This window comes from Drosophila sulfurigaster, chromosome 3 (genome assembly GCF_023558435.1).
Source record: "Drosophila sulfurigaster albostrigata strain 15112-1811.04 chromosome 3, ASM2355843v2, whole genome shotgun sequence".
Taxonomy (NCBI): Eukaryota; Metazoa; Arthropoda; class Insecta; order Diptera; family Drosophilidae; genus Drosophila; species Drosophila sulfurigaster.
Genome location: NC_084883.1, coordinates 26,316,290 through 26,337,213, shown reverse-complemented (window position 1 = coordinate 26,337,213; position 20,924 = coordinate 26,316,290). Strand labels below are relative to the sequence as shown.

Here is a 20,924-nt window from a genome sequence, read left to right as displayed (position 1 = left end):
AATACTTTGGTGCTCCGGAGTCCGAAGCTCTGTGAGCATCCCCAAAAGCAATATGTATTCCGGCGACAAAGACGCGGCGTCGAATTTTGGCATTGGGGCTTTTTGCTGCTGGTACTTGGGATGTGATTTTATGCTCGCCGGACGTGATGTACCTAGGATTACTCGTTTTGGAGGCTGCCTCTGCTGCCACTGCCGTAATAAATACGTATACGTATACGTGTGTGTGTGTATGTGTTTGTATGTAAATATGTTTTCAGCCCTGGGCCGTTATTTACCAAAAGCCCAGGCTGTGTTGTTAAGCGCACACATACATATATAACAATATATGTATTCAGATATGCCATAAAATATATGTATTTACTTGAATTGAACAATATATTAAGCTGGATATGAATACGAGGAGTACACTCGCATTATACACATGTTTGAGTGTGTGTATAATTCACATGTTTTAATGGATGTACTTATTCATTACATGCGTATTATGATGATACTCGTTGTCCAGAAGCTTCAGCACGGGGCTGGGCACAGAGCAGTGCTTCATTTCCTCGGGTGATGCTGGCTTGCTTGCAACATGAAGATTGAATCCAGCAGAATATCCCAAAAACTGAATACAAACGTACCTGCGTGTGCTTGTATATACGCTTAAGTCTCTTGTGTCTGTGTGAGTGAAAGCTCGATGGAGCACCGTACATATGTATGTGTGTATGTATGTAGGTATGTACCTCTCTACGCACCGATATAAACATATGTACGTGCGAGAATGTAGATATGTATGTAGGTATGTACATAAAGGAAGCATATGTATTGGAAAGGCATGTTTGAAGAGCTGCGTTATCTTGGACGAAATGGAGACGGGGCTGTGACCAACAGAAGCTGCATACAGTACACCCCCGGGTAGTACATAGCCAAAGGCTGAGTCCTGGTAGCAGTCGTACAGCGAAAAGCATCAAGCACGTAAGCTGGGCAAATCCTTTGGCCGAAAACCACAAAGGAGATACGGAAGTTGAAGTTGATTCAGTCATCGAGCACGTAGCTACCGCCGCTATACTGCTATACTGCTGTGCCAGTCGAGTGGTCTCCAACTCGAACTCATCTCGACGACTATTGCCAGCAGTGTTCTACTGTACCGAGGTGTAGGAGTTCGGTACGGAACGGAACGGAAATTGACTAACCGGAAGCCAAGTCCAACTTCACAGTTATCCAAGCTACTGCTGCTCTCTCTCACAGCATGCGACAATAAGTGAAAATCTGTATTAAATTTACACGAAAAACAGTGCTGCAAAAAGTCCGTCGGCAATACGCGTGAATCCTGCGATTCCCCCAGTGTGATCCGTGCTGTGTGATTTGTCCGGTGTGAACCTATTTATCGTTATTTGCATAATTTTGCATTTGTTTAGAAGAACACTCATTGAGGCTATCATTCTGGATTTCACAAGCAATTTTCGACGGAAGGTGATTGTGGACAGTTTGTCAATTGGAAAATTATTTTAGCAACTTTTCTTTCACTTCCGCAGGAGTTGGACATGTCATTTCTGGCTACTTTGGATGCCAATGCCTGGCAGGTAACTATATTAACGTTATTCCCTTATAATCCGGAATTACAAAATGGCCAAAGGCCAAACAGTTCACATACGATATTTGATATGTGAAATAAATTTACACCTCTAAAGTCTAGGCAAACTTTTATGATTAACTACGTGAAGATACATATGTACATAAATTTTCCTTGCATCTCTTTTAAGTAGAGTTCAATGAAGCAATTAACTAGAATTTATGTAATATAATATTTATTTTTTAAGTTTGTGTGAAATCTTGAAACCAACACAAAAAGTTCAAATATTAGACTAATTTATCTTAAGAACATTGTGGAGTTGAGATTTCAAATAAATGAGTAACAAAATATTACAAGTTTAAGAAATAGTTTTTCATATGGGATATTTTGAAATAAAACAATCTCTTAATATGTAATATCTTAAAGTATCTCTTAATCTGTAATAAATTTTGGGTACTTGAATTAACATAGTTGTTAGATTGGACACTCTTGACCTGTAAGTCGATTCTTAACTTATATTTCAGAGCAATGTACCTAGAATAATACGAGTTATATTCCAATTTGATCCGTGCTCAAATGACTTTTTGCAACTTTCAATTTATGCACACAAAGTAATAACAGGCTCAGATGCTCTAATGCTTTCCAAGGCAAATTAAGCATCAAAAATGCAATTGTCTGGCGCATCTCTTAAAAAGTTTCAAGTAATTGTGTTATTTCGGTTTAGTAGTTGAGTAAATGAACAAAAACATCCCTTATTATAGACACAATCGTCTATGCATATGTGAAAAAATTCATTTTGAGCTCGGTAAACGAAAATATTGTTGATTTTTGAAATTTTTTTTATTAGGGGAGGTCTTAAGAAACAACATCCATATAAATTGATCAGAATGTGAATAAATGTTGCTGCAAGTAACAGGTAAAAGGGACTCGTGTTCAACCCCTTGAGTTATATGTTATCTAGATCAGAATCAATAGGCGATCATTCTTCTTCCCCTCAATGTTGTGGTAGGTTGTGTGTGCTTCCTTTATGTTGTTGCAGGAAACATTTATGTTCCGTTTAGCCTTACAGGATGATTTGTTCATGAAAGGGTGCCGAAATGCTCAATATAATCATATATGGTATTACCGCCAAGTTTTCATATGGCATAATATTATCTTTGTGTATTATATTTGCAATTCTGAACAAGGCGTAAATTTTAAATAAAAGTACAAGTTTCTTTGCTATTCGCGAGATTAAGATCTTTCGGATCAAGGCTATTTAATAACTATGATTAATGAAAATTATAACAGATCTACATAAAATTGTCCTTAATTCGTATTGATCTTTATTCATGACTGAAACATGGGACTCTGTTCAGTTTTTGCGATATTCAAATGAACATTTCGCTAAGGTATAATTGAAACGTCCAGCGACGGCCTTTATTCATTAAGTTCGCTCCTTTGATAAACCTATATATATTGTAGTACTCGTATTCTCTGGTTTAACCACTGTCAGTGTCACTGTCACTGCCACTGACAGTCACTCCATTCTATTCCCTTCGATGGTGGTGAATGTGGTCGCGTTTTGTTTGCCCAGACCTGTCGACCAAATGAAGCGAATAATACATCAAACACTCTTTAATAGGGGTGACAAATCCTCGGCAGTTGGCGAAGCTGATTACTCTACGTATGTACGAGACTTTGGATTTGACTGCAAATACTCCAGAGCGTGTCGACAACATATCTCACTGTGCTGAATATCTTAATCAGTGTGACTCACTTTGTGGAAAATTAATCAGCGAGCACAACATTCGACAAGATTGTATATTTGTATTATTCAAAATCTACGCTGCAATAAATTAACAACATATGCATACTTTTATTATGGTCAACTATCGAATCCAATTGATTTTTGTAAATCTCTTTGCCTGCGAGCAAAGACTTTATTAATTATTCGCTATAGTTTCTCATTTGATAACCGTAGAGAGCAGACAACTTTTGAAATCTCCCGCAAAACGATACACATTGAATTGCACACAATGATTAAACATCTTTTATAATGAGTACACGAAACGATGGAACGTGACAATTCCGCATAAGTATCCCGCGGGCAAACGTGCCACATGAGTGCAACCACACGAGATTTCAATTGCGGCATTTTATTTTACGCATTTTTAATTTTTAATTGAATAAATATTTATGCAGCTATTTTTTGATATTTATAAATACAAGCTTTTTATTGCAAATAGCCGCAATATTTATTTGACAGAAAAACCGTAAAAGCAATTCCTTCCATTTTCCGATTGCCGACGCTCTTTGATTCCGAATTGAAGTGGTTTTGGTTTCTTGGTTGTCAAGAGGAAAACTCATTCATAGGATTATTATGTCCAACGGATAAACTGGGCTTGGCCTGCTGAGCCGTCGAGTTGGTAGATAACTTAATTAATTACACAGAAGGAAATTCTAGGAAATACTTATTGTGGAAAATAAGACAAATCTATTTATTACATTTGTGTGGACTCGTTATAAAATAACAAGAAAAATGAGTAAATTAAATAATTTTCCAAAGAAAATGTTAAGACAATTGAATGTGAGTAATATTAATTAGAAATCCTCTACAGAATACATAATGTGAGTAGAAAGTTAATTATTTAATAATATTTCAGAGGGAAGTTTAATAAAGCGCATGGAATTTTGAGGAAAATAATGTAATTTTCGAATGAAAATATTAAGACAATTATATATTAAAAACATTAATTAAACTTTTGCAAGCTTCTAGAAAATACTTATTGTCAAAAAATGAGATGTGAATATATTTACTATTAAAAATTGTAATCAATCTCGATGAAAATTAAGCAATCTTGATTAATTTAATATATAAATATTAAACTAAACCCTTTAGATAAATATTTTCCCATGACGAGCTGCCAGTTAGCAATTTAAGAATGAGTGTACTTTGAATAATTTACTTTATGCTTATTCATTTGTATTCTTTTTTGAGTCGTGTGCTTGGCTGGTACAAAATAGAGGCTTAACGCAGAGATAAGATAGATGGGTGACAATAAGCCGGCGCATGAAATTGTAGTACACCAACGAACTGGTATAATTAACCACACTGATATGAATACTATATTTAAATGCCAATTATATGCATAAAGGGATTTTCAAGATAATTATGAAATATCATACGCGTCCTTCTGCGGCGTTACAGCGTTCATAATCCTTATCCGCATTATCCTATGTTCTGGGTAGGCTAATAATTCGATATGTTAATATTGAACACGTCAGTGGACAGCGTTCGCTCTCCTCACTTCGCTGTTCTACATTCTGCGGCATCATGTTGCATTTCGGCAGACAAAAAAAAATATGAAAAACAACAACGCCCTTAACTACAAAAGTGAGGCACGTGACCTTATTTATGCGCTTTAAGACCTGACGAAACACTCTGCGGCACACTACACAACACTAGACACAACATCAACATACGGCGGACACAGCCAAAAGAGTGTGTATTCGCAATGGGGATGAACCGAATGAACCATCAAATGATTTGTCCTCCTCTTCCTCCTGACATTAGCTTCAACTCAACGAGCTCTAAGCGAGATTTTGTGTGGAGTAAATTTTTGGCTGAAGTGATTAGTGAGGCAAGCACTTCATGCTAAAAAGTGAAAAGCCAAGTAGTCCGAGTACTTCGAGTATATACTCACACAGCGAGCGAGTGAGTGAATGAGTGCGAGTGGCAGCGAACGGCGTTTAGGCGTCACGCATATGTTTTTCCTTGAGCCACGCCGTCGTCTTCTTTGTTGCTTTACGGTTGTGGGTCGCTCACACACACTCACCTGAGTGGGCGAAACGGAAAATCAACAGCACCCATTATTGAGGGCCAAGAATTGCCCACGGCTTGTGTAGCAAAATTCACCGTGAGTGCGAATGCGAGTGCGAGTATATAACGGATACATTACGAAGGTCGGACACGTGACCTGAAAGCAGTCATTTTAATTAAATTTATAAAAAAACAGTGCTGCAAAATGGATAAGCATGTAAGCGTGTGCCCGAGTGTCTTTTGTCAGCAAACACAGTGTTTATCACAACACTCGAGCATCGATGCGTAGAAGCTAATAAATGCGGTAACTGAATAGTTTGTTATTCTATACCTTCTACGCATTTCAAGTACCTTAAATGGTAAACAAGTCAATGAAATGATATGTAAGTTAAGCTAACTTTATTCCCAAGTTTCCAGGACGGTGTTTTTTATGAAAAGATTTTTGCAGTAGCTCACAAAATATGAAAATTGTAATGGAGAATGTTGAGTGCAGATAAATTAACAATAATAACAATACTCTAAAATTTAGCTACTCTTATAAGATGCTAAGTTGAATTTTGAGTTTGTGTAAATTTGAAGTGTAAACTGAGCATAAAATTTGGCAGCTATGATCAGCTATGAAGTTCCAAAAAATGTTCAATGTGTATTGAGGTTGATAAAATCAATTCGTATGGTAAATTAAATTTACTAACTCTAATTCTGATACATTGTATCAAGTATTATGTGATAAGTAAAAATCAATTTTGTCTTTTTAGTTGTAGTCAGATTAAAAATGTCAGTTTTGATCAATATTTTAAGGGATGATTGAATACTATGATAAACTTCATTAAGAAATTGAAGTAGAAAACCAAAGCTTAAGTAGTTGAAAATAAAAGTAAACATATTTGCTCAATAATTTGCATAATTATTGCACGAGATTTTAATAGTAGGTGTTAGGAGCATACAATATAAAATGCGTATGCGAGATAATTATGATCCAAACTTGTGTCAATTCTTAAGTATGCACACTCGTAAACATGTTTGCCGTTCGCTTTCATGTGCATGTTTTATGATGTTAAGTATTTTATGTAATACACTGCATAACAGCGCAGCACAAAAAAAAAAAAAAAAAAAAGAAAAAAATCTGTGGCAAACTGTGGCGGCGGCGCCGTGAACGATTTAAACTTATTATATGATTTATATTAATGGCATCATATCATGTTTCACGCGTAGTCAGTGTCCGTTTGCCTGCAAAACAAATTTGTCAGTGGGGGTCGGCACGCGCTCTGCTCGCTCACTCGCTCACTCGCTCTTTCTCGCTTTCCAATGAAGTTATAAGCAACGACAGCTCGGCGTTCGGAATGGCGCGTATGGTGAACGCAAACTCCAAACTCCCTCTGCTCCCTCTTCTGTCTCGTTGGACCCTCGTCGAATTGGTATTGGTATTGACACTGGCATCTTCATGGCCCTTAAACATCGTATTCCAATACAAAAGATTCGCAAACAAGCATAAAGATTCATGCAGAGAACTGCTTTGTATTGCCTGCGAACAGGTCATAGAACTGAAATCGGCATATTACTAAGTAAGTCGAACATTACTCAATTAGTAACTACTCGAAATCCAGTTTTTATATACGCGAATAAATTGAAAGTATTTTTTATTGTAATTACTCCTGTTTACAATTGTCTATTGTTGCGGATAATAACTGTTTGGGTATCTGCAAGCAAAGTAAAGAACTCAATTTCAGAATTAAAATTCAAGCATGATATAATTGTTGAAAAGATTAAAGTGAAACGACGGCGCCGCTACAATTAACCCTTGAACTTACTTCAATTAAAAGTGCAGCATTTAAAAATCACTTGACACAAATCCGAATTAGAAGTATATATCCTGAGTTGTAAGGCGCCTAGTAAAATCGGTTTGATTAATAAGTATTATTACCCAGCCTTCGACTCAATTAATTTAGCATATCAGACACTCAGTAAAAGCACTTTAAATACCGACTTTCAATAATAAAGCCAGTGTAGTATTATTCTCAAGAGGGCTATGCGTGGTATATTGATATACTACTACAATCTAAATATACCATAGAGTATACCAGATTGTCAATCAAAGCCACACAACGTTGACTTCAGCAGCCTTTTAATTCTTTCTTGTGTTAAATAAATATTCATTTGTTTTTACACAAACTAAAATGGCTAGCAGTGTATTATCTTAACCGATCTACTATGTTTAGTATGTAGTCCATTTATGTAGCTATACATTAAGCTTGAAATATTTCACTTTTCATCCGCCTACGCATTGTGCTTATGGCATAACTAGAGGCACATATGCACATGTAAGATCGGAATTCCTAATGCTTTTGTTGCCATAGGGGGGAACCCAAAGTATTCCCACACACAGCCAAATAAGCAAAACGTAGTACGCAAATGTTTTGTATCTGATACGGTTTTGCGCCATTCCACTTTTTACGCACTTCTTGGACAATCTTGATGCAGAAACGCATCCCGAGGCATTTGGCCATCTTGGTCCCTTGGTTTGGTAAGAAACAAAACACTTGGACCATGTGCGTAGCATTGCATAATGCTGCCATCGAGTACAGAGTACAGATATAGAAATGCACTTCCGCTTTGCAAATCTGTTTTAAATCAAAGAGCCTCCATACTACAATTTTGCGTAATAAAAAATGCAAATACTCGTAAATGTTGCTATTAGAGACCTATTGACCTATTCCATGCTGACGATGATTTCAATACTGCCTTGCAAAATGTCAGGTCATTCACATTGAAGGTGCTTTTGAACACGGATCCATTGCAAAATATTGTATGCAACAATCAGTCAAAACCTGTTATTTTTCCTCGTTTTTTTTTTTTTTGTGTAAAATTGAACCATAAATTTCTAATGATGATATTGATCCAAGCATAAATCACTCGAAAAGTCGACTGAACGCATATTATACGAAATTAAAATGATCGACGTGGGATGAAAGCCGTCTACGGCTGCATTTATGTGTTGTTTTTCGGATATATAAACTGTGCACATATTTTTGCATAAAATTCTTGTGATTTATTTTAAGTAATCGCTCTTCAATAACCATGTGCAAAACTATTATAAATATTAATAATTGAATGCCGAACTCTGTTTCGCTGTTTCGCAATATCCACAAGCATGTTCGGCATGTCTTGAACTAACTTTACAAAAATCATGCCAAAGTGTACGACTTTTCGATGGTATAATAAAAGCAAAGTCGAGCAGAACATTTAAGGCTCGCTAATAATTAGTAAGGCTTTTAATGATTTCATTGTCCAATTTATATTCCTTAACGACCTCTCTCGGTCATGTTTGAATTTCGAAACGCATTTCGTATGTGTGGCTTTTAATTTTCGGGATCATCATCCCCAACATGGATCCATCCTCATCCTCATTGGGCGCCGACAGGTACTGAGCGTGCAACGCCGACGCCGACGCTAAGGCGTCAGTTACCGCAACCGTTGCAGTTACGATTCGCTCGTTTTAATAATGGCAATTTCATTCGACTCCAACGCATTGATAATTTTCTCACATAGAAATTCCTTCTTTTTTTCGTTTTTTGTTTCTGTTTGTTGTGTTTGTGCCTTCATCGGTTAAGAGAGGCGCCTCACGCAATTCAGTATTCAAGTTTTATGACCTAATGAACAAACGTGCCATCCAGAGGCAGAATCAGAACACAGGCAAACACACACACACATATACAAACACAACAAGCTGACTGTGTGTGTTTGTGTGTGAATACTGGCGGATAGGGATAGAAAAAGTTCATCTCCTTTAATTGGGCTTAAACACTGCTATACCCTTTCCTTAATGCTATAGTTTAGAAGGAGTTATGCTTCTATATGTGGTTTGAGAAGTTTCGTAGCACACGCAGAGATAACGAGCTGGAGTCTATTCTTCAGAGCATAATTAATGCACAATCGTAGTTTGAAATATGTTAAACTAAAACGTTTTACAAATATAATCCAATGAATCAATGTACTAATCATATTTCTAATGAAACTATTTAGTGAAAAAACATATCCCAACACATTTTTTATTTTAAGTAAAGAAGAAGATTACAGCTATTGAGTAGCACTTCAAAAAGAGGTAAGAATGATTATTATTCTATTCTATTATTCTATTTAAAGATAATTGCAAATTTGAATGAAATAATGAATTCGTACGCAAATATAAGCGACTTTATGTATTTAATTGTTAATATTAAAAGAGTTCCTAAACTCAATCTTAGCTCTAAATATAGTGGTAATACAGAACTAGAAGAATTAGCTTTTCTCATTTTTGAAATTGTTGCAGTTTATGTTATTTTCACTAAATAGAGAATTGCCTATATAACATATTATTTATCTGAAGCCTTTTTAACTTGAGTCGATCAAGAGGTATTATTAGATGTGACTTATACATATTGAACAAATTTATTTAATGTTGAAATCTCACCTCATCTCGACTAATTTTGAAATAATCTCTCAATACAAGAAACATAGAAATGTTTGATCCAGCGTTTAAAAAACTGCGGCAAATTTCAGGTCATATGATTTTGCTTTAAACTTAAACCTGTTCACAGGGTATTCGGCAGCCGCTAGTGTTCGATTAAAGCAATCTTATTTGTTTGGTTAAGCATTGTGCTTGTTGATGGCACCGAGTGCTCGGTGCGAGGAAGGTGTTAATGCGCGGTGCCTTTGTTTCTAACGGCCAACTTAACCATTTACTCATAAGCACATTCTGCACACAGCACACAGCACTCAGCGAGTCAGTCGAGCAAATGGAGAAGAGTACGTCACATGAACCGACAAGTTTACCACCAATGGGCATTTAACTCATATATCATAAGTGCTCACTCCACGCCCAAGGCGATGGCCCAATTAGTTATAGCGACATCCTTACAAAAGAAAATCAAAACAAAATAAAAAATACAAAATAAAATAAATAAGTCACCATCATAATAATAACAACAAAAAGAGCAATTAGCACTTACCACATGCTATATTTACGTAAATAAACGTCGAGACCAAAATTATCATTTGCGAAAGCATTAAAGAGGGATGTGCAAGTACAATAAGTAAATGGAAGCAGAGATGGAGAACTGTGATTTTAAATTGGAAACTAACTTTAAATTAACGAATTAAAATATGAATTATTTCTATTCCATTTTTATGACACATTAATTCGCTAACTAGATGATAATTTGCGAGAAAGTCAACTAAATACAAATGCGAAATAAAGTTAGTACACTTTCAGGCTATTTAGATTACTCTGGGTTTTTTGGCTTTAAGGATCTTTTTTCACTAAAGTGAAGTAAAGTAAAGTTAGAAATGTGTATTGGTATTCGCAGTGCACAGCTTTTATATACTTCTATATGTAATATCGACTCGCATGTACCAACGGTAATCCAATGCGAGTAAATACAGCTGCAGATGTTTTTTATTTTTTTGCGCTCTCTCTGCCTCATATTTAAATGGACCGGTGCTAGCCTGTTGGCTGTTCTCTTTCGGCCCGTTGATGTTGCTGCTGCTGTTATAGTAGTTGTTGTCGTTGTTGTTGTTGCTGTTGGGTTGCGCAAAAAAAAAAAGAAGAGCGGATTAAAGGTGCACACGAGCACAGCCGTAGGAAATATGCTGTAAACATCCGCCTGCTGCAACTGCAACTGAAAATACATACTTATGTAGATGTGTGTGTGTGTGTGTTTGATTCTCTGCAAATGTGTGTGTGTGTGTGTGTACATACACATCGAGAACAGCAATGGACAGCACAAGGGGCTAAGGCTACGTACTACAACGAGCGCGCACATCTTCCCCGCGGCAATTGGACGTCGTGCAACATTGCAGCAGCCTTTTTGCAGGCATTGCCTCGCTTGGCTCATGGTCATGATTCGTGTGCCGTCGCCGTCGCTGTCGCAGACGCGACGCAGCTCGTCGAGAGTGGTATAGCACTGACTCTCAGATCGCTGCTGAAGTTGACTGCCGACTGCCAACTGCCAACTGCCGACTGCCGACCGCCGACTTCTCACTGCTCTGACTGCTGCTATTGCCGGGAAGCGACGGCCAACATCTACCAAAATTTGAATCTGTCTGCAACTGAGGATTTAACGAATATGAACGAAATCGCCCACGGCCATTTGAAAATATTACTACTCGCGTACACTCTCCGCACAGGGTAGTATGTTGTGCACTTCTCCAGAAGTACACCATGTAAAAGTGTACAACAAATATTTTTTGTGGCCGAAGTAGTTACAGATTCAAATACTCAATCATAAAAGGAATGGATTATTCATATTAATTGTCGGCTATTTTCAACCAGGACAATGCTGCAACAATATATCGAAGTAGTTACCATAATAGCTAAATAGTTTTACTTCAGCATTACTTGAATAGATCAATAATAAAAGATGTCTGACAAAGAATATCAACCCAGTCTAAAATATAAAAGCTTTTTCTCATAAAATAAATATAAACTGAAATTTTGCATTGTAAACAAAACTAAGTTGTTTTTTAATCGGTTGCATTTATTATAGAATTTAACTTTTAGTATCTGCTATTAAATCCATTATTATTCATGACATCCGCTATTCTATTTAATTTAATATGCCATCAAAATCATTTTTATACGTCGCTAGCTATAAAAATCGTTAACACTGTCTCATAACAATCATTGTTAATCATGGTCATGAAATTCCTCCATAGTCTTGTTAAGCGTGTTGCCATTATTACAATTATTATTATTATAATGAAATGTAGATCAGAATGATATATATTTGTTAGACAAGTGAACAGATAACTATGATTTGGCAATCTGAAGAAAATTATGCAGGTGACGATTGCCTATCCTATGTTATTAGTTTCTTTTATAATGTGTAACTCAAAAATGTATACAATTGAGGTACATAAGTATTAATGATCAAATCATCGAATCGTAATTTGCATATATTTTGGAATACCAATTTAAATCCAATCACTTATCAATAAGCTAATTTATCAAATGTTGAAACTTTGTTTTTATATCGAGCTTTCCATTTGTTGAAAATATTTTGAAATGGTCTAATGATAATTTATGAAATTCACTAAATCCGGTTGACGAGACGAGGCGTCTTACAAAATAAGTCCACATTTCTCAAAGTTCAATATTATAAAAGTACAGTTTTTTTATATATCATTTTATTAGTTACACGAATCATTAAATATTTACATTAATCATGGCTTTGATAATGGTTTTTTTTTGATCGAATGAAGATAAATGTGGTTCATACAATTTGGAAATTTTCCAGAATCAAGCGATGCTTAAAAAAATAAATCAATGCTTAACCAAACTTGTTTTATACTCGTAAGTTTACAGCTTTATATATATTTTATTTGTTATATGAATATTTACATTCTTAAGTTTTTATTGAAAGTGCACTTAATCTTAGTATTAAATGACGTACTTTACTGTTTGAAAATAAATTGTAAAACTTAATCAATTTTTAGAGAGCTCATTTAAAAATTAGTTTGAATAGTGTATTATTAACATTATTTGTTTTTGTATTTAAAGAATGAAATTTTTATTTTATTGAATCCAGAATTTATGTTCAATATTTTTACTAATCTTATACAAATGTGTTATTATACTCGAGTACTCGATACCTATTATGTATATTGTCTATTATCCATATAAGGATAATTGGAAAAGTGTGATAAAAATTAAATTAACAAATTTTTCACTAATTAGTTAGAATAAATTGAATATTGTTCCTTCTAGTAAGAGTTTTATATCTAGTTATGGGCTGTATAAACTGTGGATAAATCCAAAAATCTTTTAGGACTACAATCTGAATATTTGTCAGCTAATTATAGGTACTGCGATAGGTATTGCGTACTTAAGTCCCAATTACACGGAAACTAATTTGGCTGCAAAATAAGTTTGCCATTTCTAAAGTTAATAAAGGTATCGAAAACACCAATTGGAAAAATCGTGAGTCTCAACACGCCAGCGGATTGCTGCCTCAGATGCATACAAGCAATTGCCCACACACACACACACACTCACACACACAATCATAGTATGTACTTCAATACTTGAGTAGTTAATACATGCATAGCATATGTACAGAAGATACTCGATATGAATACGAGTAGTCTGTACATACACACAGACTTATCTGTGTGTGTGTGTGTGTGTGTGGCTTAGTTGCAGTACCTGTAACTCTCGCTCAGAGGAGCAGTAAATGAGGAGACTCGAAACGGGTGCTCAGGTGCATTATCCAATTGCGGCGCTGCCACACCGTGTTTGACCCTCCTCCACTTAGGCGGCTTCATTGCATCGGCACGATTTATGATTGCGGCTGCTCATTTGTGGCCGCGGCCCCAGCCATGGTTATAGCCACAGCCACAGCCACAGCCACAATAACAGCCACAACAACAACAAAAGCAACGAACGATCGATGATCAAAACCGCCATTTTTTGTTACGATTCGGATACGCGATACACAGATGCCTTGCTCGCTTTACGAAACAATATTGATTTTCACTCTTTTGCTGCCGTACCGCATAAATTGCAGTCTACAGCACTCAGAGCACACTGGTCCAGGGTCATCGGCAGCCAGGCAGCCAAGCAACCAAGCAACCAGGCGCTTCTTATGTACTCCACAATGTGCAGATTATGCTAGCATACACATGTGTGCAGATATGGGGAGCATATCGATGCTGAATGGCGGGCGGGCTGATCGGCTCATGTTCGACAGATACGAGTCGAAAATGGCAGCTTCAATTGATATTTGTACCAATGTGCAGCTTGGCAGCTCCGTCTCCGTCTAGTGTACCGAACAGAGCCTGAGCCTGAGCATCTAATTTAGGATGAGGCCAAAATGCAAAGGCCCCAGGTCCAACTCGTGAACGCCGCAGGATGTTCATGACTGCTGTTGTGGCTGCTGTCGTTTCGTGGTAGTGATTGTAAATGCTTTTTTTCTGTTTTCTGTTTTTTCGTTATCTCCTCGCGCTGCGGCTCAAATGCGCGTAACTGCAACACAAACACATGCACGCAAGCCCCCAACTCGACTCGACTCGACTCGACTCGATTCGTATAATCATTTCGTTGGTGTGTGAACATTAATGCGAATCGAAAATCTGTTCCTCAAATCAAATGGCTCGAAAATTACTTGGTAGCCAGAGTTTTACTGCCCAGCATACAACACAAAATGCTATTTACATTATTTAAAAGCTTTTCAAACAACACAGTTTATGATTTCTTAATTATTCACAGAATTTTTTTATATAGTACATTTTATTTTAAAAGTATTAAAAAAATGTTTTAACGTTCTTTACTAACGTTTGATTATAACTTCATATATTTGAAGAAAGTTTATGAATTTAAAAAAATATGTTTTAACTTCAATGATTTTTTGTATTTCTTGTTACAATTACGATATTCCGAAAAATTAGACTGTCTTTATAATTTTTAATTTATTAGACATTAAGGCAAATTTCATTTTCTCTATTTCTATTATTTAAAATATGAGACATTTAAAATAAAATCATTCATTTACCGAATAAATATAAAATTTACCATATTTGTACATATATAAACTTTATTTTAAGGGTATGAATATAGAATGAAATTGTTATTTTGTAAATGAATTAAATAATGAGTAAAAATATTATTTAAGCATAATAGAAAGTTAAATATAAATGTCAAATTAATGAACAAAATAATGAAATGATACCACACATTTATAGAAAATGGAATATACGAGTAAATCAAATATTTCAACTTGTTATGACCCAGTTCTTATTCCATGATTCCTTCTAAACTGCAGATACAAAAAAGTACATTGCAGCTACATTTTTTCAGTACTCCTAATTTATGCATATGTATGACTATCTGAATATTCATCTGGTCTATATGCATATGGGTAAATATGCTGAAATGTTTATACAAATTTTGTATTTTTCTGTTTTTAGTAAAGGAGGCATTCGAGCAGCAATGCGACTGTTTGTATGAATGTGTATGTACATATTTTACCTACGCACATTATTTTTGTTATAATCACTCCGGCGATGCTGTGTAAAATAAAACCCCAAAGCAAAAATGGTAGGGCACTCACCACTGGCAAAACACATTGCCAAGCGTCCAATACCGAGTTTTTCCCAGTAGCATAAGTTACACCCCTCGGGCTAAGTGTGTGTTGGCAACCCCAGCTTTCCATATTTATGTACATTCGAGTGTCGAGTGTGTCTGTATGTGCTTTGCAACCACCGTGCTTATGTACTTGTGCACTTATATAATACATACATACATACATACATACGGTACATACATGCATACATTAATACATGCCATATACACATATGTACGTATGTACATGTATATGTATCTATGTATCTACACATATGGAGAGGCTGTGCTGCCGACGCAATAGCGATGCCGCTGACGCAGCCTCTGGGTTCGGCCCATTGTCTAGTAGTCAGCTTGAGGGGCGTGGTTTCCGAAAAATATAAATGGCTATGGCTGTAGCTGCTGCTGATGCTGTTGCTGTTGCTCGCTTTGGCTTCAGCACAACTACCAGCGCACACAGCACACAAACACATACAGCCCAAGTGGTATTGGTGGCCACAAATAATTTCTACAGCTCCGCTCTTTTGCATGAGCTGCTCTCTTCGCTGATGCAGCACAACTCGCGGGCACTCTTAACAAGTGGCTTAAGCTTAAGTCCAGCAGCTAAAAGTTAAGTTTACTTTCCTCTACAGTTATAATTAAAAATGAGTCGCATATTTTACTGAATAATTGTGACTCCGTTTATCCAATTAAAAGTTTCTTATTTGATTATCAAATTGAATAATTAAATTAATTTACCAATTTTTGCAGTTTTTGTAAACAAATATTTCTAAAAATAAACAATTCATTTTATTTTAAATTTTTGCGTCTTGGGTTCAGCTCACTGATCAGTGAGCTGCTTAAGGCAGAAGAAATAAAATTTCAAAGAAAAGTGGTTCGGTTCTTAACCGGTTTGCAGCGCGAGCATTACTCTTCATACTCAGCTTAAAACGCTCTCTTTGCTGTCGCTCTTCAGCAAGCCAGTGAGATGGAAAGAGTGAGAGGGAACGAGTGCTGTAGAGGGCGAGGCAGGGAGAGTGAGTAGAGTAGCACTTTTGAAACCTGCTTCGGGGAGGGTCAGTGCCTTAATGTCATTGTATGTGTGCGCTATACACACAACACGTCTTGCCGTGTATCCGTGTATGTATGTATTCGGGTGCCTGTATAAGTTTGGGTATATGTGAATAGAGCGTGTGCGTGTATTGGTGTACACATCACATCTGTATTCAAACAGCAGCAGCATCGGCAGCAGCAGCATCGCAATACATCCCCTGAAGGTTTTTACGTCCAACCAGAAAATTTAGTTCAGTCGAGAACTACCGTCAGTGGCTGCGCAAAGGCAGAGTTTGTTTGCGGGATTTTCGTTAGACCTACTGAATATTACGGGTATGCTGTGTGTTCGAAATTTTTACTTACGATTGCAAGCAACAGCTCGAATAAAATTTGATTTTGTGATTGTACGCATCCAGACATCCCAATTCCATCTATAGTCATCTATATCAATCAGTGCACCTGTAATTGCCGACACTTTCACTTCGGTCAAGTGATATTACGCATCTAAAAATACCATAAGAAAACAAAAGAAGAAGAAAAATCTGTGCAAACATCCTCTTACACATACATACTTATGTGTAGAAGTACTTACTATAACAAATATACAGTTTCATAAAAGTGTGTACTCCGCTGACTTATAGTTGCCTTATTCAGTGCCAAAATATATCTATCTACTAAGCATTTGTACCTGTTCTGCATCTAATCAAAGTGCTACAAATTGTGACAGTGAAACACTTAACTTCACATCGAACGATCGAACAAATCAATTTCCATCGATCGTACTCGCACTCTACTTGTATGTTACCACCACAACATTAGGAATCCAAAAATCTATCGAAAATGCATATCCTACACCGGACCAACGACCATCAATTCGAGGATCAAAAATTCATGATGGTAAGATACAAAACTGTTCATTCTAGTTTATACTTGATATTTGGCTAGTCTTCGTTAAATACGATCGGAGTTTGTAGTGACTAATCATCGATGCGTGAGACTCGGATAAAGTCCTAGAACTCGTATTCGCACAAAACCAATTATCTGTCAAGCAACATCAGTATCAGACTATCAGAGTATCACAGTTCAGTTCTTGTGCAAAATACTAAAAATACAATATTGAACCACCAATGCAAATGGGGCATGGATGGATGGCAATAGGGGGTTGTGTGATCTCTGATTGACATAAAAATTTCGTGCACGCAAGCCAAGTCAAGGTAATTACCATACCATACTACTTCAAGTGAACCATGTCTGCGATCTTAGCAGATTGATTACCATACATTTTAGCAGCTCAGCTAAAGCTCAATTTATAATAATGGAGTGCACTTAAGCCTGGACTTTTAAATCCCACAGAGGGCAAGCTTTTATGGCTTCAACATTTTTTACAACCCAACACTCGAGAAGTGTTCTTTGTTTGGCATAAATCCAATTGTATAAAATCGAAACTAATTGAAACAGCGATCCTTATTATAAGATGATATGTAAACGTTAACAATACTCTACGAGTATAGTAATAAATATTAAATTGAAAAGTAACAGCAATTTGTTAAACTTATTATATGATTAGAAAAAACGGCATTCAAGATTAATCTTAAGTTCTTAAAGAACTTACTTATCTTATTAAATATGACGAATATTTGTATTTAAACTACATAATACAATTGTAAATACATAATTTGTAGATCTAGAAAATTAGCAAAAACAAGATGTATATCTCTGAAATAAAAAGAAATAATAATATCAAAGTTAGCATTAAAATATGCAGTAAAAAAAACTTTGTAACATACTTAACTATACATAGAATTATTTGTTGAAAGTCACTAATATATATTCTCACAATTCTTAACTGTACATTCACGATATATATACATTCAACCGTTAACATTTAGATACAATAGTCTTTTCGCACATTTTATTTTACAGGTTTAAAATGTTTAAAAAATACTAAGTATTTTGATATTTCATTTCAAACTTGTAAAATAAAATGTGCGAAAAGACGATTGCATCTAAATGTCAATGCTGCATTATGAATTGTGTGTTAATTGTCTATCATATATTACAATAACACGCATGCTTTTATAATACAACAATTAATATTTAGTGTGTCTTCTAGTCAAAGTTCAGACTACGAATTTGGGGCAGATATATTTCATTTGACCGTCTGGAGGTTACACACTGGATACACTGCGTTTATCCACCCCCATTCAATTAGTAAAATTATATGGTTTATCGGCATTCCAAGAACTTTTTGATCCCAGCTCAAAAATACAGGCTAAAATGACGGGGCAAGGGCCAAAGATCAAAACATAACAAAACCAAAAACAAAAACAACAGGAAAAACAAAAACAAAAGCACAACAAAGAGGCTGAGCAAAAGTCATCGCCCACAAATTCATTTCTCGCATAGCCGTTGAAGTGGGTATTCCGAATGTGTTAGCGTTATCTACCTTAGTTAGTCTTTCTGAAGACTCAAGTCTGTGCAAATCAGGTAAAAGTTTCTCGCGTGATGCGTTGCCAAAATAATTTATGAGATTGAAGCACAACAAAACTCAGCAAAACGTAGCGCCCAATTTGCGTGCGTCTCTGATATATTTGCAGCAGTGCAACATATTGATAAAAAACCTAAAATAAAGCAAAAACAAATTGAGAAGAACGTTATGGAATTTTTAGGCATCCTAAATTCTCAAGTTCATGCTCCAAAATTCCCACCATAGAGTGCATGAAGAATCTTTTTTTGTCTGCGGTGTAGCTGACAAAAACCAAAAGCCTATAAAAGCTACTTATGTGCAGTCAATCAAACATGCGTTTCAAACACACATAATTACATACCTTGTTGATTGTTTAGGGTCAATGATATGCAATGTTCCCACAATAAGTAATAAATAAGCAAAAAGTAAGCACAGTCCAAACTAAGACATTTATAGCTTGATTTTAACTAGCATTTAAAATCCTTTTATTATTATTATTTATTATACCCGCTACCCATAGGATTGAAGATTATTATAACTTAGTGTTTACAGCAAATAAAATTTGGAATACAGTATATCAATAAACCAAATATAGCCTTCAGTATATGTCAGTATTTTTACGGTACATTAGTTTGGGGGTCGAGCACACTCGACTATAGCTTTCCTACTTAATAAAATATTAGTTTTATGCCACTTTACATAGTTGAATAAGTAAAATCGTAAAGCAATTTTATTTTACTGTGAACAGCAACAAAAAAATAATTGCATAAGTTTAGCAGATGTATAAGTATAAGAAAAATAATTTGATCACTATTTACATGATGATATGATGCATTGAACTAAATAGAATTCAGGCAGAGTTAAAGCCAATTTTATTTAATAAATAAAATTAAATCAAAGAAAGACTTACTTTACATTAAATTTAAGCGTAAATTTATCGTTAATCAAAATGAAAGATAATTTTGATCTAAACGTCTTTAAAATATATAATATATGAAAATTAGACTCAAAAGAAAAGGAATTTATATTAAAACATTAACTTGATTCATAATGCTATTTATTAGTTTATATAATAGTTTCCAGTATTTGAATATATAGTAAATTAGCCTACCTTTTTCATTTCTCTCAAATGTTATGAAAAACTGATTGTCATAATAATCATTAGTCTGCCTTTGAAATTGTTGAGTCTGGGATCGAATGCAGTATGAGCAGCAAAATGAAAAACATGGACATTATTATATGTTGTGATAACTCTTTTAAATATTGTAATTATCCTGTCAGATGAATTCAAAACAAAGAACGCAAAGAAACTATTCGGGAAATGAGAAGACAAAAAGGGAATGTGTGTGTGTTTGTAAGTCATTACGATATGTTATGATATGAGTTGTGTTGCTCGCTGAACATTGCATCAAAATTGATTTCATTTGCAAAGAGGAAATTAAAAAGTCCACACAAAATGAAATTGAAATGCAAGATAAATGTAAATTTTGCGCATCGTGGCATCACAACACAGAGAACTGAAAACTGCAAAACTGCAAACTGCAAAACTCCAAACTGCCTTCGAAACGATAGCAAGTGTCGAAACTGCGGCGTGTGTTAGGCTCGTGGCAAAGCAAAGCAAAGCAGCAATCGCTTCGTTTGGCAATACGCCTGCCTGCCTGCCTGCCTGCCTGCCTGCCTGGTCCGTGGTCTGCGGCCTCGTCAGCCCAGAGCACAGAGTCGGTCCAGGGCAGTCCAGCCCAGCCTCATCCCCAACCCAGCGCAGTGAAGGCAAGAGCAGGCCAAAGCTACAGAGTCGAGTGCAGTCTTGCAGCTTGTTCTGCAGCGAAGTGCAGATCGCAGTTATTTTTGGTTTTTGCCGTCGCCTCGACTTCGCTTGTTGGCTGGCTGGCTCACTGGCTGGCTCACTGGCTGGTTTGGGGTTTAAGCCAAGCCGGTCTGCTGTCTGCTGGCCGCGACTCTACCTGGATGACTG

General features: G+C 36.0%; 1 protein-coding gene across 5 annotated transcripts in view; it reads left to right on the top strand.

Moving 5' to 3' along the window:
• The first annotated feature begins 1,006 nt into the window (after nt 1-1,006).
• Nucleotides 1,007-20,924, top strand: part of LOC133844574 (transcription factor AP-2-epsilon) — a 30,642-nt gene continuing 10,724 nt past the window's right edge. For 2 of the 5 annotated variants that reach the window (XM_062278630.1, XM_062278632.1), the window contains exon 1: nt 16,744-17,379. In XM_062278630.1, coding sequence (XP_062134614.1) covers nt 17,323-17,379 — 57 coding nt within the window. In that variant the 5' untranslated portion in view covers nt 16,744-17,322. Of the gene's footprint in view, nt 1,456-1,511; nt 1,566-16,743; nt 17,380-20,924 lie in introns of those variants that run through there. The other 3 variants (XM_062278633.1, XM_062278636.1, XM_062278634.1) reach the window with 3 other exon arrangements.